This window comes from Toxotes jaculatrix, chromosome 4 (assembly GCF_017976425.1).
Source record: "Toxotes jaculatrix isolate fToxJac2 chromosome 4, fToxJac2.pri, whole genome shotgun sequence".
NCBI lineage: Eukaryota > Metazoa > Chordata > Actinopteri > Toxotidae > Toxotes > Toxotes jaculatrix.
In genome coordinates this window covers 15,266,842-15,286,414 of record NC_054397.1, presented here as the reverse complement: position 1 = coordinate 15,286,414, position 19,573 = coordinate 15,266,842, and the positions used below count along the sequence as shown (strand labels likewise).

Sequence of the window (19,573 nt, the reverse complement as noted above, 5' to 3'; positions counted from 1 at the left end):
TGCCAAAAAAACTTTTGTTGGCTGCAGCAGATGCAACACCCAGTCGTACCAAATGCCAGTCCAAATGCCGAACTGCAGGTCACGTGTGGTTTATAATGTCAGCCATTCAATTACCTGCCTATATTTCTTAAGGTAAATGCAGTATTAGACAATGCTTCGTAATTGGCAGCAATATCACAATCCTCATTTTGTTTTGATTGTGGGCCTGTAATTTCACAGTTGGTTGCACTGTGGTTGTTGCAGAGCAAACCTGCCAACCACAGAACCTGTCAGTCACATAAAAGCCAAGGATGTTATTGGTGCCAAGCAGGGAGGTGGGTGTGAACCTTACCATATTATTAAATAAATTTTTAAGAGTATCATTTCAGATGAGTTGGAAGTGGGTGAGACACTTGAAATGAGCTCAACACGCTGCCTTATTGAGTCATTCTGAGTGTGTGTGTGTGTTTTGTAATGTAACTCTATGCTTCCTGGTCTTTGTGGTAAACTCTGCTGTATTAGAACTATAACCACAAGAAAATCTCCCCATGGATCAGTCCTTGTGTGACACAAAGGGCTGATTGTACCAGCCCAAACCTCATTGTTGAATGCACTTAGCCAGTGCGGCTGGGCCTTAACTGCGTGTGGTTTGGCCATTAAAGAAAAAAAAAAAAAAAAAGTTGGAGTAAGGATCCATGTAGGAAAAGGGGTGTCGGTGGCATTGGGTTACCTAGCGTACGGAGGCTTGCGTATGGTGCAAGCAGTGTGGCAGCAAAATGTTGCGGCCCGGGAAGTTCAGTGTTACAATTGGCATGGCATTATCTAAAGGCCACAGTCCATAGCCTAGCCTGTCGAGCAAGATCAGTAGTTGACAGGCGGGGTGCCAGGCCAAGTGAATCTTGGGGTGTGTCACAATGTGCGCTCTGTTCAAACTTGTTTCACCGTAACAGTTACAGTGAAAGGATGTTTTTTTTTTTTTTTTTTTAAACATGGAGTCAGTGCAGCTATTGTCAGGGCTGCTATAGTTTCACATGTATTACTCAGGCATCCAAAAGTTTCACCTCACCCAGCTGATTTGCATACACTGGAAGCACCTATGATTGGAACCACACACACACACACACACACACACACACACACACACACACACACACACACACACACACACACACACACACACGCACAGACACACACACACACACACAGTTCGTGTATGGTTGAATTTCGGGCAAAAGTCGAATGGGTTTTGCTTAAGTCATCTGAAATTATTTTATACTCCTGCCTCCTGCGGTCAGGCCTCCTTTACAGAAACCGTTCACACTGTGTGCTTCATGCCTTATCCAGAATCCCACCGTTTACTATTGTGTTAAACACAACTGCACAATTAAGCCAAATGCAATCTTCAGCACTGCATCTTGGCTGTACTTCTGACCCAACAAAACCTTCAGGACCCACAAGTGGAGTGAAATAATTAGCCCCACTCTGCTCAGCCATCCATCTATCCTTCTTTTTTTAATGCAGCCCCTCAGTTTCTCATCTTCTTTCTTATTCTCCCCGTTTTCCCTTCACCCCCTGAGATGGCTGTGTGAAAAATCATATTTTTCCAACATTTCTCCCCGAGGTAGCTTTGGCAGGGACTCACACGGCGGCCATTTCTGCCTTTCATACACCCCTCACACACCGTGGAACAGATCGCCGGTGCGGCCCGGCATCTTTGAAGTGGTTGCCATCTCACGCAGGTTGGCTGGACTCTCTCTCTCTCTCTCTCTCTCTCTCTCTCTCTCTCTCTCTCTCTCTCTCTCTCTCTCTCTCTCTCTCTCTCCCTCTCTCCCCATCCCCCCATTTTCATCCCGTGCCTTAAGCTTGGCAACGTTATTTTCAGCCACCAAATCATGATGATAAAAACAGGTTTAAGACACAATGGTGGTGATAATAATTATGGTTTTTAAAAGATAGACTGACAGCGGTGATGGTGGTTGCGGTTGATGATTGTGCAGCAGCCAGAATAAACGGTTTCTGGAAACAAGGAGAGCACTACACCAGGTGTGTGAGCAGTCAAAGTTTTTGTGTGTAGGTGGTGAATTAGTGTGCAAGCGTGTGCGCTTGTGTGCAACTGTTAATGTGAGATGCAGAGAGACAGAGAGATAGAGAGGAGGATCATTGATATGTTGCCATTCATGCTCTTTAAAATGGAGCCATCTGAGAACACATTCCACCATCAGGGCCTTTCATACACAAAGCTCTGTGGAGGTGTGTGTGTGTGTGTGTGTGTGTGCAAGTGTGCGAGCAGGTTTCGGAGATCTCACCTCCAAAGAATTTGGCCATATGGTCGTCAACACATATACCCAGAGAGAGAGAGAGAGAGAGAGAGAGACAGAGAGCGAGCCAAGGAAAGACTGTCTGAGATACTGAGGGAGAAAGTGAATGAGAAGTGTCTTCTTTTGTCAGTGGAGGAAACACAGTTTAAAACAGATCCTATACCCCTACCTTAGATCAGATGGCTCAGACAAAAAAAAAAAATCCTCCATCACATCCCCTATTCCACATATTTGTGGAGTGGGAAAATCTGTCTCAATTAACACATTTGCATTGGGCGATGATGGACTCCAAATAGGTCACTGACTCAATCTCCCGCCTCCGAATCTTCCCTCTAAAATGTTAATTAAGACGGGCTTTGAGATTTTTTCGCTCAGGGCTGGCCATATGGGCTGGGCATATGTTCTATATATATAGTACAATATATAATTCATACACTGCTGCAGGAGAGAGCGTTTGGGGGCCTGGAGTTTTTTTGGGGTTTACTACAAAGGGAGTCAGTATGTTCTGGCCTCCCCAGTGGCAGGTACAGAGCTTAGCCTATTCATTAGCTTCATGTTATTCGCTGTTGCACAATGGGATTGGGGTTCATCAACACCTGTTTCTGTGGCTGACAACATAAAGAGGACATTTAAATTCTTCTTTGTTGGCTGGTTAATATGAAATGAGAGCAAATCATCTATTGTTAGAGAGCAGTTGCTTTGTTTTTGTTTGGTTTTACATTGTTTAAAAGAGCTCCTCAGGTCAAGTTAGAGAGTGAGTAATATTGAGATTCTCTGTATATAAAGGGCTACATATGTACAAATGGTATTCTCAATAGTCAGTATGTTATCTCACACACGCTCAGTTGAACCAGTTGTCCCAGTGCCATCCACCCAGACACCCATTCACTAGCAGAATGAGGCAGTGGCAGCCAATGAAAACAGCTCTTTCCCACCCGCAGCTTTTTGGGTTCGGCTCAACCAATCAGAGGGGGCTTGCTTGTGCACCTGACCCTGTTTCTGGTTGGGCACAGCCAATCACAGAGGCTCCAGCACACCTGATGCATTGTGGTCTGTTTGCTGGTAGTCGGCAGGCTCACGCTGGTGCGGATCCCCACACAGGTGCCGTGGATCCTGGCCATTATTCTGACCGCTGGCCAATCAGATGCATCATCTCGTTATCAGACACATGTGGCCTGGCAGACTTTGAGTGTTTGCATTTTGTTTTGTGTGTGTGTGTGTGTGTGTGTGTGTGTGTGTGTGTGTGTGTGTGTGTGTGTGTGTGTGTGTGTGTGTGTGTGTCTATCAGAATGTAAATGTACATGTGCATCTGAGGAACTTGGCTACCCTGTTCCCATAATGCTTTGCTGTCTTATCAGCAGGCCTCTCTCACTCCGCTCCTGGCTTCATCCTCTTCTTCAGACACAACAATGGGCACTGTGTGCCCCCTTAAGGAGCCGAGGGCCTCAGCAATAAAAAGAGACTAAAAATTAAAAAAAACATGTTTATGGACTAATAAAGATGATTAGAAATCGCACAATTGCAGAAAAATGGAAGGTTTGCGAGTGCAGATTATCTGTAATAAAAAGCTGAGGGGAGAGACGGGGGAGAGAGGGAGAAAGAGAGTTAGCTGTACAGACCTCTCATTGCGAAGGATATGAATAGCCTTTGTTTTCACCACAACTCAGGGCTGTGTGGTCTGCCAACGTCTGGCTCTTATTATGGGGTTTGTGTCTGTGTGTCTGCGTAAGTGGCATGCACGTGTGCGTTGGTGTGTGCGTGTGCTTGTGTGTGTTGCTGTGTGTGTTTGTGTGCGAAGCAGAGAGCACATGGGCATGGAAAAAATGTATATACGTGCAGGTGATTATATTTTGAGGAGGGTGAGACTATATGTGTGTGCATTTAAACGTTTCCACACAACCAGATACACTGCTTTCTCTCTGCTCCTGTTCAGCTAAATAAATGTGGCATGGGGTCTTGGGCTGGCACAAGCGTGTGTGCACGCTTTTTTATCCGTTAAAGTTGTGAAATGAAATAGGATTTCACAGAACGGCACAGCGGCTGTGGGATTTGGGCTCCCTTCGGCTAAGTAGAGTGGGATAGGTTGATCCAATCAACGGCAGAACTGCAAGGAGAGCCCATTTCACAGCTACGGGCCCTGCCAGAACCCTGCCTGCCTGCCTGCTTGACTTAGAATACAAATGAAGCTCCCTGAATGCACACTTCCACACACATGCATGCATACACACTGGTACTTACAGACAGTTTGGCTGGAGATGTATAGTGCAAGAGTTGTTAGCAGGCACAGTGCTTTCTGTGGAGAAATGAAACAAGTAAGGGTTATAAGAATGTCTCACACAACATAGGTGCATTTTAGACTTGTCTCAAAGAGGAAGCAAGAAAAACTATGTTTGATCAGGGTGATTTCAGGTCATGGTTGTTCACAAATGTCTGTGGAGATTTTTAAAAATTCTTTTATTAAAGTCTATTATTATTCTTTAATTTTTACCGGCATTATTTTATAGGATTAGTGTAGTTGTGTAGTATTTAACATTTGTCAAAGAACAGCAAGTGTCACATATACCACTGTCTCTGGTAAACACTGAAAGTAATTCAAGGTTTAAAATGTTTTTAATTGTCAGTGTTCATTGCAAGTTTATTCTTCTGACTGGAACTGATTCAAACAGCCACTAAATTAGCAAATGCTAGAATTTCTGGTGACTTGAAGCCAAATGTGTTTGGAGTCACAAATGTTATGGCAAAATCACTGTGCTACTGAGTGAATGAAATTTTAACCAAATAACCATCTCTCTGTCTTTTAGGCTACTGACACCTACCTGGTAAACGACGATCCTGCTAGAGGCCCAGGGATGCCTGAATGTTTCCTCGTGTCTGATACATATAGGGTATATACAAACACACACACATACATACACATGCAAACTACAAGCTCTCTACATCTGTCTTTCTTATTGTAATGATGTCCCAAGATTTATTTCCTGGACACACAAACAAACCCGGTCCATTAAAAATAATCTCCTCTTTCCTCTGTAAAGATTTACCGCAGTTGAGAGGAGGAGGGGCATTCAGAATACAAAAGACTCAGCAGAGCATGCTGCAGAATCATTTTTACACGGTCACACTTCACCATGGGGATGTTAACCACTATATTATCATCATCCTTCAGATCTTTAAATTCGAGGTTCTGGGGTTAATGTGTCCAGGAAACGCATCCACATTTTTGAGTGCTGACACTCTGCCGTTAGCATGTTCTTATATCCATTTCCTGTAGAATCTCCCACATGTCATCATGAATGTCCTGAACTCATCTGTCGACCGTGTTGATGTGTGGCAGGGGTGCCCTGCAAAAACACTGTATTTCCTCAGAATGCCGACTTTTCTGTGACGTGTATTTTTACAAGGCAGTAATTATGCTTGTCAAAAGTTTGGCTTCGTTGAAGAGCTCGGACACATTTTCTTTCCACGGAGGACAAAGCTAGCAGACAGTTAAAACAAAATAAAATGCAACACGTTACCAAACAGAAGATTTCTTTTTTTTTTTTTTTTTTTTGCAGGACACTCTCTGTGTGTAACGTGTACTGCATGTGGTCATTTTTCATATCTTTGTAAATTCATTGTCTTTCAGATTGAGTTTATAGATGACTGCCAGTAAAATGGTTCCTTTGGCCTGCGCACTGTAAAATGACATGCTGTATTTACCACTTAAATTAAGGAACGATGACATCAGACTAGAAAAATAAATGTATACGTTTTCTTCCCGGTGAATTCAAACACAGTAGAAATGCAGTAATTCAAACCAGTCAGAGTAAAAACGTATGAGCAGCCATTGCACACAGTAAACACATAAAAAGCAGCAGGCGTAACACATTGCTCTGCACACACTCAGATTGCTAACAGATCCATAGAGTCTCTGGGATCCACACTGTGTATGATATGCTTGTTAGCCATAACGGCCAGTCAGCCATTTCTTTCTGACTGCATATGCCTGTATGCATTTGACTGGCGTGCTCCCTCCCAGAGCACACATAAACAGCTTACTCAAACAATATTTACACTGTACGGTGTAGTAAACGGCACAGTTACACACATTTTCCGTTCACATATCCAGCCTTTTGAAAGGCAGCCTCAACCACCTGTCTCACACATTTAGCATGCTAATGGCAGTATCAGTATGCTACATCACTTTCAATATTTAATGGCCTAGCCACAGGCGATGGTAAACAGCAAGTATATGGGTAGTGCAGTGTGTCAATGGAAGACCACAACATGCTAACTTTAGACACACCATATGGTTTTCTCATGTGCTTTTTAATGGCAAACATAGACTCAGAAACCACTAGAGCCCTGTGCGCTGGAGGGGCTTTCATAGGTGATGGTCAGACTGGACCGTTTGATCACGGGCAGAGAGAGAGAGAGGGAGAGAGAGAGAGAGAAAGAGAGAGAGTTTTGGAAAGAAAACCTGAGCGTCAGTGTTTTGTAACTCCTGTGGTTGCTATAGTTTGTTTGTTACAGCCAAGCGCCAGTGTTGAATACTGAGATGGACGTCTCAGGCCAGGCTGAAGCCAGAGACAAAGACAACCAGTGAAGACGAAAGGGACAGCATCTGTGATTAAGACAGCGGAAAGAGAGGAAGAACAGCGAAAGATTATAAGATAGAAAAGGAGGAAAAGGTCACCAAAAAAGAACCACCGAGAAAAAGAAAAAAGGGGTAGACAAAAAGAGAAAGAGGGAAAGCGAGGGAGCACACAAAGGCTTTGGGGTTTGGGCCTGTGCCGTGGTGGGGTGTGGTTTGGAAAGAGGAGAGATTTTGGGAAAGGAGCAGACTACACCTCAATATGCTTCACTTTCTTTCACTTTTATTTAGTGTGTTCCTTCTTTTTCTCAATCTAATTCTTTTTCTAGTTGCTTGTGCCAGCGTATCATTGACCACAAGACATTTGGGTTCCGTGTATGTATATGCATGTGTACGTGTATGTGTGTGTATATGCTGCACATTATATGCATGTGTGTCTGTGGTGTGAGTGTCTAAGTATCCTACATAGGCTGAGGTCTCGTAAAGCTGCGCAGCTTCATATCCCCCCCTGAAAAACTTGGCATTCGAGCACTGGGGTGACTTCAACCCCCCGAAACCGCACCCTTGCACACATACACACGTGCTCACACACGTTTTGTAAGACTCAAACACACACTCTCAGACATATGCACATACAGAGTTGTACACACACTTCCAAACCCTCTCACAAGGCTCTCGCACACTTTCTCACACACACATGCACAAGGCAGGGGCTTATGTATAATTGCAGGCACTCTGCCTGCATATATGAGTTTGATTAGGCTGAGGAGCAGGCAGCGGGCGAGGATAAAGCCAAGCCTGATTAGAAACAGAGTGTATTGCTTCCATACAATAGGAGTCACAATGAGACTGGTTTAGACCACTTTGCCCAAGTTCAGGTATCTTTTGTCTCCATGTACACATACAGTACACGAGAATATGACTTGGATTTGGTTAAAAAGGGGAGAAACAGGAATCCAAAAGGTATCACAGCTGAATAAATTACACTCTGTCACACAGTAAATTTACAACCCGCTGTAATGATTTTGGACTTGTTTAATTCCTTAAAGACATTCACAGAGGTCCCCAGAAATATTGAGAATATTTAAATGCTGCTTCTATAGTAAATATTTGTAAGGCTGGTTATAACTTTCAGATGAGGAGCTCCTTGTCCCAAAATGAACACCGCTGAGCGTCCCTCAGCCAAAGTGGAGCTGACAGAGTCGAGCTTCCAATCCGGCCGTGACACACTGTAAACTGAATTCAACACAAACTTTGGTGCATGTTCGAGCTGATGTTTCGGCTGCATCAAATATTTTGTCCACGGCACAACTTCTGAATTGCATTAACAGATGAGCCTCTTCCACTTAAGACACTTGAATTTACTGTACGCGTGTGGATAATTGTGTGTCACCATCCAGCTGATTTGCTGACAAAACACCACAGCAAAATCGGAGTTGTAAATATCAAATCCCTGTTTCTGTTTTTGGTCACGCTTCTGCATTTTTCTTCAGAGCAAGGGATGTGAAAGTTGAAAAAAGATCATTTTGAGGAAATCTGTCCCCTCAATCATTTATGTTTTTTATTTTTTCTGTATGCATTGGCAAAGCTTTTTAAAGGCTGATTTATAAAACAAAGTCAGAGACAGAAGATACTATATGCCTGATCTAGAAAGATTCATTAAACACCACAATGTAACGAGGACTCTTTGGAATATTAACGTGACACCATGAAAGATTAAAAAATGTTGTCAATGTCATAAAATAAGTCCCATAAAATCACAGTTAACTCACCACTGAGTTACTGTCAGCTGTGAGGGACAAACACTGACAATCTAATGTATTTCAGTTTCTCTAAACTGGAGCTGGTCTTCTTTTCTTGATTTCTAACCCACAAACAAAATTATTAGATAGATAGATAGATAGATAGATAGATAGATAGATAGATAGATAGATAGATAGAGAGAGAGAGAGAGAGAGAGAGAGAGAGAGAGAGAGAGAGAGAGAGAGAGAGAGAGAGAGAGCATAGAGCAATAATTTCCTCACGAAAAATATTAACCCCATATTTACACTGAACCAGAATAACTGATCCTACAAAACTGTAAGCGAAAATAGAAATGATAGGAATATAACAGATGTTCCATGGGAATTTAAAATATACTTTAAAAATACGATGGGGTGACTGAACTAACCACCGAGTATTACTACAAGCTACCACAGTACTGCAGGAATACTCTCTCCAGCGATTCCTTTTTGGGGTTTTAGCAAAGCACTGATTATTAAAGAAAAAAAAACTTTAAAACGTTAAAAATGATCATTTCAAATATGCAGTTTGGTTTGCGTCGATGTGAAAGAGAAGCGGGTAGGAAGAGAGAGAGAGAGGGAGAGTTAGAGAGAAAGAGGGAGGGAGGGAGGGAGGGAGGGAGAGCTGCAAAAACTTTCCCCTAAAGTTAGTGCGGAGCTTTCACTGTGAGTGAGGCGGGGTTACAGCCTGGACTGAGCCACAGCGGCTTTGCAATGCGGCACCGCAGCGAACCTCCATCCAACTTTATTATCAACAACTCCAATTTTCATCTCTAGACACAACCATGTACTCCCCTTACTGCTTGACACAGGTATGAAAAAAATCGCCGTTTTCGTGCTCCTCTTCGTTTGCCTTTTTTTTCCGGTGTAGTGCGCCTCCGGTTTGTTTCTACTGTATGTGGTTACAGTGTTGTGTTGTGTCTGTCGTGCTGCTGCTGCTTGTCATTTGTTGCGTTTTAAGGACCCTTTTTTCAGCTCTGCTCTCTTTCCCCCGATAGTGTTTAACCTCCCTCTCTCTCTCTCTCTCTCTCTCTCTCTCTCTCTGTCCCTCTCTTTCTCCCCCTCGCTCGCGCTCTCTCTCCCCCTTTCTTTTTAATGGCACTCCTCCAACGGGCTTTCTTGTGCGTCTCATTGCGCATGGTTTGGAGAGAAAATGGCGCTTCTCCCAAATCTATTTTATATAAAACGGAGGTTGGAGAAAGGGGAAGAAGGGCTCGGTTCCCTGACAGTTGGAGACTAATTAGAACCACCCCGAGGCAATAATCGGCAAATATAAATAACCACATACCGAGTTCTAAGACGGCTTCTTGAGTTGTAGGACCGTTTATGCTTTTCATGTGAAGGAGGGACTCTTGTGGCTGTTGCGGAGGTCTGCCGGTCTTCAGCCACGGTCCGTCCCGGGGGCCTTTAGGGTCACCGTGGACACATTCATAACTGTCCCTCGCTGACTTTATTCTCCTTCGGCAGTCTCTCAACAAAGTGTGTGGGTGTTTTTTTAAGACTTCCTAAAGGCGAAAGAGAGAAGGTGGGCGTGTGTCCGAGCTGCGTGTTTGCAGTTTCATTAATGACAAAATTCGGTTGACCTTTAAAGAGGCAACAGAGCTACTACATGTTATTTACATACTAATTACTTTAAAGAGCGCACAGGATGGAGCTTTTAAGGAGTTCACTCGGTTAATAGAAAAACTATATATCTCGCTTTATCCGGTGCGTAATTTCCAAGGCCTTTCTGGTGTAATGGTTCAGTTAGAGGTGAAGAAGTGTTAGTTTTTCTTTTCCTTGTCTTAAATCAATATAATAAATTATATTCCATACCTAAGATATGTATTTGAATATTCAGCTGGCGTTTTTTTGGTAATTAAAGGCAAATTCTTAGACTCAGTTTTGACCTTTCGGGCCGCAACCCCATACGCACCTCCGGCATGACAAGGAAAAAAGAAATATATTATTTTATCATCTCAATGACCGCGGTATAACCTTTATATATATTATGTTTCTGTTATTTAAAAAAATCTAGAAATATTTTTAGCTGGTTTATGCTCACACAAGGAAAATACTGAGCCAAGTTAACCTCTAGGCCGTTTTGACAGGAGTGAGCTACATACCCCAAGTCTGCTGTTTCTTTCCATCTTTTTTTCATCATACTCTTGAGTATATTTTCTTTCTGTCATGAACATGTATTGTTTCTATGTTGTTTCTATGCACGTAAATTTATCGGTAGATGAAACCAGATCACAGCTCACAACAGCAAAGGTCAAACTATAAGTGACCTTTTTTTTTAGTTTTTCTTTGCTGTTGCCTTTGATCATAATATATACACACACATTACACAAACCTATATCTAAGTTTGTGTAATGTTTTTCTTTTTATTATTTAATTAGAACGTACTTGACAGATTCAGATATTTTAGTGCAGCCACTGCAGAGTTAACAGTTGAGAGCTGCAGCTTCAGCTTTAGGCCGCGCCGCATGTCCGCTTCTCCCTCTGCCGCTCGGCTTCTCACATTAAACACCGGGGTAAAAGCCGTTTTTATGATTCACTGTTTTACCGCCAACCTCCACTTTAATGATCACTTTGAACATGACTTTTTAACATTAGTATTTGTTACTAAGCCGTGTGATATAATTTATTTTTCATCTGAGGTCGAGAGCTTCAGTTAGACTTAAGTCAGGAGTTATTCGGGGCAAGGAATGTAATTATCAGTTATCAGACGCTATGATTTTAACGCATTAATTTTCAGTGTGAAATAATTTTGCATTATAAACTCACAGCTGTTCAGCTTTAGTCCTGTAGGTTAAACGTTTGCAGTGAAGCAGAGGTCACGGCCTGCCGCCCTCCTTTCTGAGGTACACTGTTCAGCGTTGTAGTTTCACGGGATAATAACCTATTATACATTTCCCAAAATGTATTTGATTTCATAATAGGGTAAAACGCCATATGTGATGTAGCAGAGAAATTGTAATCATTCCTTTCCTTAAACAGAACGGTCTTCACTTGACGAGCTCCGTGGAAAAAAACATGCAGGGTTCCTTCTCGGCGTTATTTCAGGGCCTTCTGACCAGACCTCAGTATGTTTCCTCGGACTATGTTTAGTAGTCAGAAAGAAGAGTGATGAGTAAATTTCATCTCCTCTTTTATTTTCTCTATTATTTTATTTTATTTTTTTTATTATCACAGAATCAAAGCCAGAGGCCGAGGCTGCAAAATATGCTGCATCAGAATCTTACTTACCTTACTTACCTCACTCAAAATGTCTTTTGCATTTCTCTTCCTGCTTATTCTTTTTTTCTCGTGACCTCTCTGTCGTCTGCGAGTTTGACACAGCCATGGAGACACTTCCTAATCAATAGTCTATTTGATTTGCTCCGTAAAGTAAGTCCAACAGCCCTACTGCATATTTAGTACAGATAATTTTCCAAGCCTGGTGGTATGAGGCAGAGGTCCGCATCGAGTTTCCTCTTTCTTTCCATTAATTAAAATTAATTGGCAGCAGATCCTCTCGCACGAGCGCCGCATGGACGCGTGCTGCCCATATGCGCAATACATATTGATCTGCTTAGGCTGCTGATAGTGCGTCTCCCGGTCCCACTGACGGATATCAAGCATCAAACTGATGTGTTTGTATCCTCTCACATCTTCTTGAGAACGTGTGTTTTAGTGTTTAGAGGATATTAACATTGCACCGGTCATTTAAAAAAAAAAAAAAGAAGAAGAAAAAAAAAGAATTTGAAAAACGTCCCTGCGTCCTGCATGGACGTCAAGTGACACCTCTCTGTTTCACACCTGTAATTAAAGCTGGACTTGAACATCCGCCTTTAATTTGTTTTAATCGCTTGCTTTAACGATCTGTGGTTGGATGCTGGGAAAGGCGGGATTGTTTATTGTGTGTGTGTGTGTGTGTGTGTGTGTGTGTGTGTGTGTGTGTGTGTGTGTGTGTGTGTGTGTGTGTGTGTTTATTTAATACGTCCAGACCCATGCACACATGCATGAATTATACAGACGTGCATGGCGTCCATGTACCCATGCTTCTACTTGTCATCATGCGACTCCTTTAAAACTCTGTTCTTCGATCTTGGTCGTGTGAATAATTCACAAATCACAGAAAACACGCAAAACTGGTGTAAACAATCCGCAATGTATTATTAATGCTGATAAAAGCTTTGCTGGAATGGCCTGGTAGGTCACGGACCCGATCAGCCAAAAAGTGGTGCACATGCATTTGCCAAACAGCACCGGGAGGTTTTTTTTTTTTACGGGCTCCACGGCATTGTTTCACATCCCTGTGACGGAAATGCATTTGCATAAAGTTTTAATGTGCTTTGAAGGTCGTGGAGGCGTCGTTAATTAAAACTTTTATGTGCTGCGTTTTTGAAATCAATTATTTCAGACTCCAGTTAAATCCCTCTTATCCAAATGAGATGTGGGCTGCTAATATACAGCGCGTCTCACAAACACTGCCAACTTTTGAAGCTTTTGCTGCAAACTCGGAGATGTTTAACACCGTGCGGGAGATTGTTTAACCATTTTCCCGCACAGTTCACACGCAAAAACGTTTTGTTTGCTTTGCTTCGATTCTCGCTCATAAGCGCTTCATGCCCGCTTATTTGCAGTTCTAAAGTGTTTTTTTAGATTTGGAGATCAAATGAGTCCTTGAAATTCACTCAGCCATGCAGATTGGCAAAGCACTTGTAAGCATGCAGTGAAAGCTATACATACTGTAGCCATGCCATGCAGCCATAGAAATGGACAAAAAAAAAAAAAAAACATGGAGTTTTTGCAGTCAGTGTCTTTGGTGATGGAGATAAAGGCACTTATCATCTCAACGAAAACAGTGTTTGTGCATATGAAGAAGCACAAACCGTGGCAATGTGTGTGGAGCCCACACAATCAGTTTGCTTACAGTATATGTTCTTATATATCTTCTAGATTAAACACATTTTTCTTTAGGCCCAAATTTGTTTTATTTTGTCTTAGGCACCAGTATCAGTTCATTAAAAGTCAGACTTTCAAGACATTAAGTTAACACGGGGCTGTCATAGCTGTCTATGTGTGTGTGTGTGTGTGCGCATACAGTATATGTGTTTCTTAGTCCTTCCCCGTTTTGGGCCGATGGCTCTCCTGCGTCAGCCCTCGGTTCTGGTTTCACTGGGACCGGACGGTGAAGGCTGAGGTGCTGGTGTAAGCCGAGGTGGGCCTGCATGATCTGGTAACATACCAAGTCTTACTGGTGTCACTTTGTATCACACACACACACACACACACACACACACACACACACACACACACACACACACACACACTAATCCTGCTCACACTGAGTTTGTTGGTAGGCACAGCGCAGGCTGCGGAGAAAAGGTTTGCTGTAGTGGACAGGGTAGGCAGGGTAAAAGTGGCCTGCCAACTGTGCCAGGACGGCAGGCAGGCAGGCAGGCAGGCAGTGGGTTGCAGGCAGAACCCAGGGGTACATTGTGTTCCTTTTACTTATTCATCCTTTCTGCTGGAGGCAGACCAGGTCCACCTTACACTGTTTGGCCCAGAGTGAGAGCTGGTAGGCAGGGACGGAGAGATGGGACGGAGGAAAGAGTGCCGGGAAGTGGGAAATGGCACAGCATGTCCATGTCAGTTAAACAGTGTCTGAATAAATTTTGATTAGCTACATGGAAAGAAAAAACATGTACTCGATTTGTGTGAGAGATGTGTTGACTGGAAGTTTTTAAAATGCCTAAATAATCTTTTGTTCAAACATTTGAAATCACACATTGTGCTTCGTGTTTGTGAAGAATTAAATATGTGTACGTTATGGAAATATTAGTTTTTGTTTGCAGCGTTTTAAAGATTTAGTACGGAAGAGCCTGTAAGGCCCTGAGCAAAACCCTGAGGTAGCTTGTGAGCAGTCCTCCTGTGCATTTGTGTGTTTGTGTGAATGTGTGTGGATCTGTCTTGGAGGTGGGTTAAATCCAGCACTGCTCTGCTCATCCCTTATCTGTGCAGTCTTCCTGACCGCCCATAGAAAATGGATTTATCATGCTTAACTGAGGCAATTGGCACAACAGGGTAATAGGTGGCTGTTCCCTGGATGGATGGGCCTGTGTGTGTGTGCGTCCAATACGTGTGTGTCCAAGTGAATACATGTTGCCCCCCCCCCCCCCCCCCCCCCCCGTGTCCTCTTCTGCCTCCTAGTGTGGATTAGGTTTAGGCTGATCTGTGGCCAGTGGAATCAAGAAGCCCCTATAGCGGTCTCATGTTGGTCTGTGATATAGCTGTGTTTACCAAACCATATGGCGCACACATGAATATGTGCACACACACGGGCGCACACTCATCTGAAATCAGACTGAACACTCACGTATGTTGTGGACAGATAGACAGACGTGGCAGAGGAGCAGCACAGTCGAAATCACTTCAGTGTGCTGATACTGGGAACATCTCTCTCTGTTCGGCCTTTGCCAGCTTTTGTCATGAGAGTAGAAAGTACCCAGGAACGAAGTATACTCAATTATCCTGCAGAGCTCTTGTGGTTGCAGTGCTCACTACCCAATATAATTTTATTTTTCACATGCAGACATGCACATCCACATGCAACGCTGTTAGTTCTTCTCAGGTTTGGGAATCAAGGGTGCAACAGCTAGCAGTTTACCGTCATTTAAAGTGACTGTAGTTTCCCAGCAGGTGATGAAATGATCAGACTGTGGAAATGTGAGGAACCCAGAAGGAATCGAGAGATAAGAAGGTACCAGAGCCAATGTACTGCACTCTTCTCGCAGCTGCCTGGGACAAACTCCCCTTCACCTTCATACTGCTCCTCTTCCCCCACCCCCTCCGCCTACTCAATTAGCTCCCTTTAAAAGAGAAGTAACGGTTAGTGAGAGATCTGCATTGTTCGAGGATGAGCTTCAGTTGTTGTTGTTGTTGTTGTTGTTTGTCTCTCCCTCTCTCCCTTTCTCTCTGTCTTTCTCCAGCCCCCTCCTCCGTCGCCCGTTGGTGTGTTTTTCGTTCTTTTTGATTTTCTCAGAGGCTTTTTTGTGGGGGTAACCCCACTGAATGGGACAATGCAGCCTAGCGTGAAATTAAAGCTCTTAGTTAGTTTGGAGTTGCTCAAAAGAGGATTTTACACATGCATGCATTCATACACTCTCCCATACGCTATAGATATAGCTAATTAGAGGAAGTACACCCTATGTCGAGCATCAAGAGCCCAATTAAAAGAGTAGGTGAAACCTCGGTGCACAAGATCTAGGCCAAATCAGCTCTGTTGAATGCATTTCTCTGCCTTGTGTGTGAACAGTATGTCTGCCTTCTTAATCCAGGCGGGAGAATATGGACAAGACCGATATGAGAAACGCGCAAGTTTCATTAACATATGCATGTCACGTACTCGGTAAGTAAATCAAGAAAACAGTCGGATTGATCATCCTGACAGGCGAGCATCTGATTCAAAACAGATTGGACCGCTCTTGCTGACTCTTCCAAGTCTCATTTTGGAAGTAGTTTCCAATGAAATGTCTGTCATGCATGCACATTAGAGTTTTTGTTGTTCACGTCAAAGGCATTTATTTGTGCAATTTCACAGTACAACATTGGAGTCTGATGACTGTTTTGCTTTGTCAAATAAGTTTGCCTGCTCCTAGAACCATCAGCCATTTAAAAGCGTTAAAAAGTTAAGTATTGGCCATTTAGAATAAAAAAAAAAAAAAAAACAGCAGCATCAAAAACTAATCACAGAATGTAAAAGTCTTAACTTGTGTCAGTATGTTTACTGTACCTTTAAATTGCAGTTGATGGAAATACATAGGTCAGACTGTATAGCCGTGAAGCCCTGCTGTGTTGAATGACTACCTAAGGTCATTTATTTTTTGCCTGCTCTGTGTGTGTGTGTGTGTGTGTGTGTGTGTGTGGCAGAGACAGACCAATGTAGAGCAGCAGCAGCAGCAGCAGTCCACATCGCCCCAGGGAGCGATAGCTCAAATATCCACCAGACCTAACAAATATATCTGATACTTGACGCAAATGCAGTTACAATCTTCCAATCACCATTCACCAACAATTTTTACTCACAGTAGGATTAAGTAGCTTAGACTCACATGCTGACACACACACACACACACACACACACACACACACACACACACACACACACACACACACACACACAAGTCACAAGTCTTTGTTCAGCCCTATTTCCTCAGTGTATCTACTGGTCATAGAGGCCTACAGTCCCACCGAAGCAGCCAGTGAATCCAGTTAGTGAGTCAGACTTTGTGGAACAAAGTGTGCTGCTCTCTGATCCTCTCTCTCTCTCTCTCTCTCTCTCTCTCTCTCTCTCTCTCTCTCTCTCTCTCTCTCTCGCTCTCTCGCTCTTCCTCTCTCTCTCACTCACTCACTCTCCCATTGAGAGCGCTGGCGGCTCGCCAGGGGTGGAAAAATCTATAAGCCATTGCGTAATATACCATATCTTTACCTTGGTTGAACCCTGTGCAAGATCCACAGCTGTGTGAGCACACAAACAGAGAAATTAGTGTGTTCATGCCTCTGTGTGTGTGTGTGAGAGAGAGAAAGAGACAAACAGACAGAGGGGAGTGAGACACACAGAGTGGCTTCTTTGTGGCTAGTTTTCAGTGTGTACCCTCATATAAACAGTATCACACCATTTTGATCAAATGCTGCTGACAAAATATATTACTAAGTAGATCCAACATGGCGTTCTGATCGCTTGCTGGAGCGTTATGCCAAGGGGAAAGTAAGCTGAGGCCATATAAAATGTATCTGTTTTTGAGGCGGGTGATGTTAAAAATGGAAATCAAATTAACTTCATGTTTTGCTTTAATGACATATAAACTCCATGGCAACGCCACTGTACTTCCAAAGCCAGTGGCAAGTAATATTCTCTACTGGAGTTACTTGTTCTCCATGCATAACTTTAGAATTGAAATGAATGTAAAAGGCTGCAGGCTGAGCAGCTACCGGGCCTTTCGTGTTCAGCACTCTTGTTCTTATTCACAGACTCACAGGATTGGGTTTCGTTGTTTCGAGGTGTTTGGGGCTGTGTTAGTGCAAGTGCCGGCCTCTCTTGCCATGTCCGTCTGCACCTGAAGCTTCTTCGGGAGCTGTGAGTGTTTGAGCGCCCAAGGGAGGGAGTGTAATGTTTTTATTGGAGGCCTTTATAGCAGGCCTTAGTCACTGACTTTCAAACTTTTCTGTTGAGTGTTTTGATCCTGTAAGTTCAAGGGTGTCATGTCTGTTATGACTCTTATCTCACACACATTGACACACACACATACACACACACACACGTCGAGCAGCACTTTGCCCCACAAAAGTGCAGATAAAGACACTAATAAGCTGCTGCTCACAAAGTGTGTGGATCCCTCTGTGATAACTGAAATGAGATGACATGCCAAACACTGTCTAATCAGCTCTCATCTTCAGTAATATGATCCACTCAGCCCGTGATATTGGCCATCCGAATATCACATGCTTGGACTGATTCGTTTTTGATGGTGGTGATTATTATTAAATGGTCTGTAATGACTACTGATAATCCCCATATGCAGCTGAGAACCCTGGATTCGCTGGGAGGCAGTTGTTTGTTAATGCACCACTGCAACCTAAAACACATACAGATGTGTGTGTGGGACAAAACCACAAACCCAATTGAGATCCAGGCCATTGTTTTAGTTCATGCTCGTGCTTTAATTTTAACCGGCTTGCTTATGGAAATTCTTCAACAAACGTGTAACTTTTCAGCACAGAGCCGCCCATATTAAACTCATTTACTTTCCTCCCCCTTCAGCTACACAGTGTAAGGGGTCAAACTGTGTTAGTGTGGTGATGGTGGTTTGGGATGAGGGGGTGTGACAGCTGTATGAGGGAGGTAGCTTCAGTAGACCTCGGCAGGAGAGGAATACAGCATCATTTTTCACCTCATGTACTGCATATGTATTGGAGTGTGTGTATGCTGTGTGAACGTGTGTGAGGCTGACTGCTGATATGTTTGTGTTTATTGACTCAAAGAGACGGGCCGTGGCTGCGTACACAGTGTTGTACGGGTGGCAGGGGTCCAGGCTTGGGGAAAACGTGTGTGTTTAAAGTACACACAGGCCTAATTATGCTGATTTAAGCATTCTTGCGGTCCTCCCTCTGGCTTGTGGTGAGTTAACTGGCACAGGGGCGTCCAGCAGAGAGAGAGAGAGAGAGAGGGGGGGGGGGGGGGGAAGGAGAGAGAGCAAGGGTAAATATTAAGAGGAGAAGAATGAGACAGAAAGGAGAGGCTAATTAATAAAAAAAGAAGATTGCAAGACCGATGGAAAGAGAAAAGGTGGTAGTGAGCTGCAACATAGCGGGGTTGACTACACAGAAAAAAAAATGTTGTCCTAGACACTAGTGAAACAGAGGAAAAACATACACTGCCGTCAAACTTCCCGGCAGGTTTTTTCCCTCCTCACTTTGGGGTTAAGAGCGCGCCCGCTCTTCGTATTTATTTTTATATTCAGATGTTATGGATTGCTCCGGGAAAAGGCCGTCCCTTTTCCCAGCAAGAGGAATTAATACTGTTTGAATGTTCTCTCTGGGGTCTAAAAGGAGGAATTTTGCAACAGAGTTTGGGAGGTTTATGAGTGAAAACCTGACCACTGCTAAATAAACAAACTAGGGATGATTAAAAACTGACCCTTGTTTGTTGACTCTCTGCTTACTGGCCTGTATGTGTGTGTGCACCTGTCTCTTTTAATGCACATGCATGTACTATGCAGTCAGCGGTGTATCTGTGCAGACAGTGGGAAAAAAAAACATGTGAAAGAGCAAAATAATTTAAACTAAATTAGAGGTAGCTATGTAGGTTAGTCTGACAAAGGAGAGTACAACCTAGCAATACTGTGTGTGGCAGCAGTCATCTGACAGGTTTGAATATTTATCCACATGCACTG

At 43.3% G+C, this 19,573-nt stretch overlaps 1 protein-coding gene across 8 annotated transcripts in view; it reads left to right on the top strand.

Moving 5' to 3' along the window:
- LOC121181044 (nuclear factor 1 X-type-like) overlaps positions 1–19,573 on the top strand; it is a 110,154-nt gene that overhangs the window by 3,323 nt on the left and 87,258 nt on the right. For 7 of the 8 annotated variants that reach the window (XM_041036817.1, XM_041036813.1, XM_041036814.1 and 4 more), the window contains exon 2: positions 5,099–5,182. In XM_041036817.1, coding sequence (XP_040892751.1) covers positions 5,099–5,182 — 84 coding nt within the window. Of the gene's footprint in view, positions 1–5,098; positions 5,183–9,317; positions 9,464–19,573 lie in introns of those variants that run through there. The other variant, XM_041036815.1, reaches the window with a different exon arrangement.